Here is an 8,701-nt window from a genome sequence, read left to right on the forward strand (position 1 = left end):
AATTTGCACAAAACCGCACAAATAGATCAGAACACACATGTCTATGTCTAGCCCATTGTCGTCCCCGGCTGGGCGAGCCGGTCAATAGTTCAGCGTGGGGGATCAACTATTTGATTGCGTATCCACCGTTAGTAAGAGACAAATTCGCTGATTAAAACCATTGATGAAATAAGAGCAATTCAGATTGTTGCCAGGCACGAGAAATAAAAAGAACTGGAGAGAGAGAGCTTCGTCTTTGTGGACAGGCTCATGGCCTCCACGAAGGAGAGCACGAAGATCAAGCTCTCTTACATAGCAGTGCCATCGCAGATCATCCGCTCGATTCCTTCGCCGTCTCTTCAAGGTGTCATAAAATCTCCAAGTAAGAGATCAAGAACGCGAGCTCGATTCTTCAGCGTTGTAAGTAGATCGATCTTCCTCGTGTTCATTTGCATGTTGGCACTAGTTGGGATCTTAATTCTCAGCGAGCAGCTTGATTCGCTGATAGCCTTCTCATCGATATGCTGTAACACAACAAGTCAAGAGTTGGTCGTCCATTTTTTGACTACCCAGCTCGGTGGTGGTGTCTCTCAGCCAGCGATGGCGCCAGCCGAGGAAGAAAAATGAGTTAGAGAATTCTGGAAGTAACCAGACGACATGGGTTACTAACCATGCCTTCATTTTAGTGACGGGTATAGGCAGACATCCCAGGCAATTAAGAAGGACAGACAGAAGTATCTCCTGGTAGGCGTCTTGGGTGGGCTGAAACAACAGCGGAACCAGATCGTCGACGTCATTGTTATCGCTCAGATTATGGGGGCCGCTCTCGTTGTTCCCGTTTTACAGGTCAACCAAGTCTGGGGAGACGAAAAGTAAATAGAGAGACAGAGAGAGAGAGGACTGGGAGAGGGACAAAGAGAGGGAAAAAATCAAGTGGAGTTATTGAAAAACATATAAAAAATTCTCCTAATTCGCACAATCCAAACCACACACGGGTCTGTGCGATTTTCTGTGCAAATTTTTTTGTTCTTTTCAGATAACTGAACAGAACTCACAATTTGCACAAAACCGCACAAATAGAACATAACACACATGTCTAATAACAGATGACAATTCAAGGAAAACGATACGATGAAGTTCTTGGGCAAGGCAGTGAAATATTGGAAAAGAATTATCCAATGATTTCTGAATGTATCACTACTAATTCGGATGACCGATTAGGGTTTGATAGTTTACCATACTCAAAGTCATCCTAAGAGCGCCAAGTGGATGCGACTGTACGTACATGGTACTTAATGACAAACATGTTTCATGAGTGAGTAGATACACACTCATTTGTATCTTCTAGAGCACGAGGTGTAGCTTGGCATCCCATGAGTTGAAGACTCAACCTATTGATTGGGTTATATTGATCCGACATAAATGAATCTTGCCAGAATTCTTCTCCTTTCTCCCACACCTCTCACCTCTGATGAGATCAGGATGACGTAACGATGATGATAGAGGGTGAACATAGGATGTCAAGATGGAGGAGGAGATATGACATGTCGAGGATCACATGGATACTTCTAGAGGCTGCACATGAGCAGCTTAACTTATCTCGCTCAAGGATCTGACAAATCACAGATGCGATCCATGCACAGGTTTTTTTTCATCTTTTATTGATGTCGTAATGATTCCATTTTAGTCTTCCACCACCAATCGTTTTGGATTGTTCATCCCGATCCAAGCCTCTAGAACCAAACAAAAATTGAGGAAAATAACCCTAACAAGCTAAAATAGAGGATCTGCATATTATGGGGCATGTAGAAGCAATCAAGAGATATTTGTGCAGCCTATCAGAGCCTAACAAACATGACGAGAGATATTATGCATATTATGGGGCCTATAGAAGTTGTCGAGAGATATTTGTGGGGCCTATCAGATCCTGATGGGACAAAACAAGTCTATAGCTCCGACAAGTTGGAGGAGAGATATTCTCTATATTCTGGCAAGAGAAGAATATGTTAGAAGATTATCTCAAAGGATCGTGCAAGAGAAGAATCAGTTAGAGGATACTATCTAATTAGTCAGAGCTTTTGTGGGGTTTTAGTTACTTTTTTATAGATCCTATCAGCTTTTAGAAGAATCTCTTTTATTGGCCACCAATTGCTGATGGGCCTAAAAATGGGCTTTTGGGCTAATATTATAGAGGAAATTTGAGATAGGTAAAGAGACAGAGAGAGGGAGGAAGATAGAAAATGACATATGCAAATAGATAGAGAGAGAGGGAGGAAGAGATAGAGTGGTAGAGAGAGAAAGAGAGAAAGAGAGAGAGGGGAGAGATATACAAAATGAAATTGTCAAAGAGACAGAGAGAGAGGGAGGAAGAGATAGAGTGAGAGAGAGGGAAAGATAGAGAAAGAGAGAGAAAGAGAGAGAGGAGGAGGGAGAGAGAAAATGAAATAGGTAGAGAGACAGAAGAGAGGGAGGAAGAGTTAAAGAGATAGAGAGAGAAAGAGAGAGAGGAGGAGAGAGATAAAAAAGTGAGATAAGCAGAGAGACAAAGAGAGAGGGAGGAAGAGATAGAGAGAAAGAGAGAGAGGAGGAGGAGGAGGAGAGAGATAAAAAGTGAGATAGGCAGAGAGACAAAGAGAGAGGGAGGTCAAATAGAGAGATAGAGAGATAGAGAGATAAGAAGAGAAAGGGAGAGAGGAGGAGGAGAGAGATAGATAGTGAGATAGGCAAAAAGAGAGAGGAAGAGATAGATAGATGGAGTGAGAAAGAGAGAGGAAGAGAGAGAAATAGAGATAGAGAGAGGAGGAGGAAAGAGATAGAGAATGAGATAGTCACAGAGTTTCAGAGAGAGAGGGAGGAAGATATAGAGAGATGAGGAAGAGGAGGAGAGAGATAGATAGTGAGATAGGCACAGAGTTTCAGAGAGAGAGGGAGGAAGATATAGAAAGAGGATTAGGAGAGAGATAGAGAGTGAGATAGGCACAGAGTTTCAGAGAGAGAGAGGGAGGAAGAGAGAGATAGGCAGAGAGTTTCAGAGAGAGAGGAAGGAAGATATAGAGAGAGGAATAGGAGAGAGATAGAGAGTGAGATAGGCACAGTGTTTCAGAGAGAGAGGGAGGAAGAGATAGGGAGAGGAGGAGAGAGAGAGATAGGCAGAGAGTTTCAAAGAGAGAGGAAGGAAGATATAGAGAGAGGAATAGGAGAGAGATAGAGAGTGAGATAGGCATAGAGTTTCAGAGAGAGAGGGAGGAAGAGATAGAGAGAGAAGGAGGACAGAGATAGTGTGTGAGATAGGCGCAGAGTTTCAGAGAGAGGGAGGAAGAGATAGAGAGAGGAGGAGGAGAGAGATAGAGTGTGAGATAGGCGCAGAGTTTCAGAAAGAGATTGAGGAAGAGATAGAGAGATAGGGAGAGAAAGAGAGGAGGAGAGAGATAGAGAGTAAGATAGTCAAAAGGAGAGAGGAAGAAATAGAGAGAGGAGGAAGAGAGAGAGGCAGGAAGAGAGAGAGATAGACTGTGAAAGAGAGAGGAAGAGAGAGAGTGAGGTAGGCTAAGAGTTTCAGAGAGAGATTGAGGGAGAGATAGAGAGATAGGGAGAGAAAGAGAGGAGGAGGAGGAGAGAGATAGACAGTAGCGTCACGAAGAGAGAGGGAGGAATAGAGAGAGGCAGGAAGAGAGAGAGAGAGGCGGACTGTGAAAGACAGAGGAAGAGAGAGAGAGAGTGAGATAGGCACAGAATTTCAGAGAGAGACTGAGGAAGAGATAGTGAGATAGAGGGAGAAAGAGAGAGAAAGAGATAAGCTCAGAGTTTCAGAGAGAGAGGGAGGGAGAGATATAGAGGTAGATAGATAGAGAAGAGAGAGAGAGAGAGAGAGAGAGAGAGAGAGAGAGAGAGAGAAAGTTAGAGAGAGAGAGAGAAGAGAGAGAGAAAGTTAGAAAGTTAGAAAGTTAGAAAGCGATGGTGAGAAAAAAATAGAATGAAACGTGGCAAATTGCGCCTATAAATACTGCTTGAATTCAGATACTGAGAGAGAGAGAGAGAGAGAGAGAGAGAGAGAGAGAGAGAGAGAGAGTTGCAGAGAAGATGAGCGCGGGAGGGGGATTGAGGAGCCTGCTGGCGGCGGCGGCGGTGAAGGGAGTGGAGGAGGCCCGGGCGAGGATCTTCGGCCACGTCCTCAATCCCACCGGAAGACGATCGCCGCACAAGATCCTTCGCAAGAAGCTCATCGGCGATCAGGTCGCCGATTGGTACCCTTACGACATCAAGTTCGATGATCCCCTCGTCTTGGCTCGCGAAGAAAAGGAGTACGCTCACTTCCCTAATTTTTTTTCGTTATGATTCGTACTTTTGACTTAAATTTTCCTTTTTTTGTAGAAACCCACAACCGGTAGAGTTTTTTGGAATTGGGTTTTTAAATAATTTCTATTTGGAGTTGAAGAAAACAAACTAAAATCAAAGTCAAAAGCAGCAGTCATAAAAAATAAATCTCTTGTTGGAATTGAAGAATTTCAAGAGGAATGCTGTTTTGATTCCTGCTTTTGACTTTGATCTTAGTTTGTTTGTAGAAATGCGCTAATCGGACAAGTTTCTTGAATTTGGGTGTTTAAGGTTTTTGTATTTGGAATGAAGAACTTAACGAGGATTTTTGTTATGATTCCTGCTTTTGACTTTGATTTTCGTTTGTTTGTAGAAATGCGCAATCGGAATTTTTTTTGTGAAATTGGGTGTTTATAATTTTTCTAGTTAGAATTGAATAATTTCTTGAGTAGATGTTATCTCGTGATTGACACGATAACTTGCAATGACTTGCTTATTTCACACAGTTGAGATATATTCTCCAGGGCTAGAAATTGACTGCTCGAGTGAATATTTCCTGATTTAACATTGACCTCTGCTTGTTTGTTGAAATGAACGGTCTTTTCTGAATAGTTTGCCGTTTTCTCTTGTGAATGATTGTGAAGCTGCTGCATATTTATGATATCTTCCCCAGGAGTATATCGATGTAGCAATGGGCAAAAAAGCAAATCCTAATTCGAATTTGAGAGAATACCAAGAATTTCCAGTTATAGAAACTCTATCCAAGAACCGTCACTGATGAGAACCAAGCGCGAGCTAACGTCCGAGTGAGACCCGTATCAGTTTATTTTATGGGTCAGATAATTTAGGCTTTGACGTCCAATCTAGGAAGGTTGAGTTGTTTCTGAAACATAATGTTTATGGAGTTTGAGCTCTGGGTGTTTCCTTAGCCATACTTTGGATTTGGAGCTATTAATTGAGTACATGCTAAATATTGTCATCCCCAAAGGTGCACAAGTATATCTTCCGAAATGTAACTCTGTTATAGATCAAGGTGTTTTTTATCGCATTAACTCTCCTGGGCTATGGTGAAAGGTTGAACAGGACTATCCCTGCAAGGAGATTTCAATCCTGTGTCTTCCCCTTATTCATGATTCAATCTGTGCACTCCTCTTCTTGAATCTTCCATTATTGAATACCTAGTTCTTTATTTATCATTCTTTCCCTTTTTATGGTAATGGATGATAACTTTTTCAGTTGTAGCTGCATTAAAATTGTACACTCAAACAAACAAGGCAATTGTATCATGTTTTCTTTTCAGATCTTGTTCCAAGTGGACTGTTTTTCTTGTTTTCCTACTTTTGAGATAAATGGTGCTCTGAAATTTCTCTTGTTTCTTCAGGCGATTATCTAAGCTGGAAATGTTGAAACGGCGTGGAAAGGGCCCTCCAAAGAAGGGACAAGGAAAGCGTGCAGCAAAACGCAATAAATAAACAACTATTTTGTGCACTCTTCCTTTATTCAGGTATGAGCAGAATGGGCTAGTGGAATTTCTTTTTGAAGAGAATGGGCCGGTGGAATCTCCTGGATCTCTTGGAATCTCTTGACTAAAATACTGGTTGATTTACGGAAAAGTAAGTTGTTGAGTTACTTTTATCTGTTTCGTTATTTATATAATGATTGATTCTCCTATTTCTCTCATCTACTGTGGAGGCTGAAATATCAATGGGTTGAAGGATGAAGGGAGAGTCCAATACGCCCAAATTGGAGGATCATTGAAGCATTTGGAAGACAAAGGGCTGTTATTACTGTTAAACAAAGGAATAGAGGCTAAGAATTCATTATGTGGCACTTTCTGAAAAAAAGGCCGAATGATTTGAAGAACTCAGCTAAATTTCTCTCTCTCTCTCTCTACTGATGAGCTAAGGATGGTCGTGCGGTGCAGTGCAGAAATTCTCCCCAAGTGGGTGAATTTTTCGACTTCCCCAAACCCCTTGGGTGGTGTGCGAGGTGTTGTGGGGTGGAACCATGTCACCCCACAACAGGATTATATTTGGGCATGAGTGCCCTGCCTTTGAGCGTCTGTTGACGACCAAAATATCGTCTTGGACTGGTTTTGAACTGACAACCTTGATGGACAGACTAAACCTCTTGACCAATCACCCTTGACACACAGACTCTCCATTTTCTCCACCCGTAGCCCTGGGCGGTGTGCAGGGCCAATGCTCCCTGGGCTGTGCGAATGGTTCAGGGCGGTTCTCACCACCCCATACTCCCACATTCTTTTTGTAAATATGGACTAGTTTTATGATTTTATGATGCACCCTGAGAATTGTGTGAACTTGAATACTTTTCAATAAAATCTACAGGACAGGGATTACTAGTACTTTGAGTGAAACGATGCTTATTGCCGTGCATATATGATGCATCTCTTGGTTGTTGATTAAGAGATGTCCTTATGAAATATTCACAGCCCAAATATTTTGAATTGTGAAACCAGGCTATCAGTTCTTGAACTTCTGTTCCTGAGAATTTTGTGAACTTGAATACTTTTCAATAAAATCTACAGGACAGGGATTACTAGTACTCAGAGTGAAAGAATGCTTATTGCGGTTCATATATGATGCATATCTTGGTTGTTGATTAACAGATGCCTTTATAAAATATTCACATGCCAAATATTTTGCATTGTGAGACCAGGCTATGCTTCAAGGAAGACAATAAGCTTTCAGTTAAGTAGTCTCAATAGCAGGTAAGCTATCAGTTCATGACAACACAAGTAGCTCTACAAGTCATCAAGTGAGCAGGCTCTTGAGGGTAGGTCAGTTCTTGGACAGTGGTTGTTCTAACTTTTAGGGTTAATGTCCATGGCACTTCTGTTCCTAGAAATTCTGATTGGTGGCCAGAGGAAAGGTTCATGGAAGGATAGATGCAATTACAATTGTTCAGATTGATCCTGGACAAGTGAGATTCTTACAGTTTGGTTTAGAGATGCAATACTGATTCCGATCCCGAGGTTGAAGGATCAAAGTTGATAAGAACTTGATAGTGGAGGAAGTTGAAGCAGTGAAACAACAATCGGGAGGCTAGGATTATTTTTGAAGGAAAAGTATAGGCAAAAAATGCTTGCTTATGATGGTGATGGATACCAAAGTGAGCTGAAAATATTAATTCCATTTGTGGTCACATGTTCAAATTGGCTAGAACAATGACTTTAGGAGGTTGAAATAGTAAAGCAACAGTTTTGGAGACATAACCAATATTATTTTTAGAAACAAATTGCAAAATAAACTCTTTCTTATAGTGATGAGGGATCAGAACTGCAAATACTAATTCCAATACTGTAGTCAAAAGGCTTTGATTGGCAAAGCCAGTGAAAATGGAGGAGGTTGAAGCAGTGAAACAACACTTCTTGAGAGAAGAGCAGTAGTTTCAGATGAAAAAAGAAGTGCACAGCTACTCTTGCATATAATAATGATGAATAAAAATGAATCTTATCATTTGGTTCCAGAGCTCCAAATATTGATTTCAGTCATGTGTTGAAAGGCTTCAGATGATAAGGTGAGTAATACTTGAGGTATTAGTAGTGAAATGATAATATTGGAGACAGGAGCAATAATTTGAACAACAAAGAAACTCAAAACAACTCATGGTTATGATTAGCGAACGGCAAACATCATCCATCAGGTCATTCATCATGGTGACGTATGACGTGTTTTTAGCCCGGTGACAGCGAGGGATGACATGACAAATTACCCGTGATGAGTGGCAATGACGATGGTGATAGAATTTTAAATATTGAAGAAGAAAAAAGAGGGAAATAAAATTGTTATATCTTTAGGATAAAAGGAGAGACGGTGGTTAAAATTAAAAATTTAAAAATTATTAAAATTTCTATAAATGCAGTATAATATGTATATAAAAGAAAAATAAATAAAGATTGATAATTAATAGTATTGGTCCTGTTGAGCATATGATGATGCCAACATGAATATAAAATATTTATGTATAATAATTTTATGTGATGAGGATAAGAACCTGTGACATAGTAAATTTTTTAATAATGGTAAAAAATTAAAATAACAGAGAAAAGCTTCTTGTTTGTTTAGAATAAAAGGAGAGATACCCAGAGAAAGCGGAAGAGAGAGAGAGAGAGACAGAGAGAGAGAGAGACAGAGACAGAGACAGACAGACAGACAGACAGACCAAGAGGGAGACTGAGAGAGAGACTGAGAGATAGGGTGCTACTGTTCAGATAACGAATACGAAACTGGATCTCAGAGAACAACATTGGAAGTTGTTTCGTCTCGTTTTTGTTTGTCATCAAAAGTTTCGTATACGATATCCGCTAATCTGTTATAGGAAAACGATAACGGATAACGGAATTTTTTTTATGTTACCTGTTATCGTATCTGTTATCCCAGAGCGT

At 40.6% G+C, this 8,701-nt stretch overlaps 1 protein-coding gene across 1 annotated transcript; it reads left to right on the forward strand.

Annotated features, from left to right (window-relative positions):
• The first annotated feature begins 3,992 nt into the window (after positions 1–3,992).
• LOC144704784 (37S ribosomal protein S27) lies at positions 3,993–5,922 on the forward strand. Its single transcript, XM_078577309.1, has 2 exons — positions 3,993–4,280; positions 5,675–5,922. Exons 1-2 carry the CDS (start codon positions 4,060–4,062, stop codon positions 5,763–5,765), a joined length of 312 nt encoding a protein of 103 aa, XP_078433435.1. The 5' UTR covers positions 3,993–4,059; the 3' UTR covers positions 5,766–5,922.
• Positions 5,923–8,701: the final 2,779 nt, after the last annotated feature.

Source organism: Wolffia australiana, chromosome 6 (genome assembly GCF_029677425.1).
Source record: "Wolffia australiana isolate 7733 chromosome 6, ASM2967742v1".
Classification (NCBI taxonomy): domain Eukaryota; kingdom Viridiplantae; phylum Streptophyta; class Magnoliopsida; order Alismatales; family Araceae; genus Wolffia; species Wolffia australiana.

Excerpts from the sequence above, each read along its gene's own strand:
- LOC144704784 (XM_078577309.1), top strand. The coding sequence starts at position 4,060 with ATGAGCGCGGGAGGGGGATTGAGGAGCCTGCTGGCGGCGGCGGCGGTG. Across the intron at positions 4,281-5,674 it reads TTGGCTCGCGAAGAAAAGGA|GCGATTATCTAAGCTGGAAA; the intron begins GTACGCTCACTT and ends TTGTTTCTTCAG.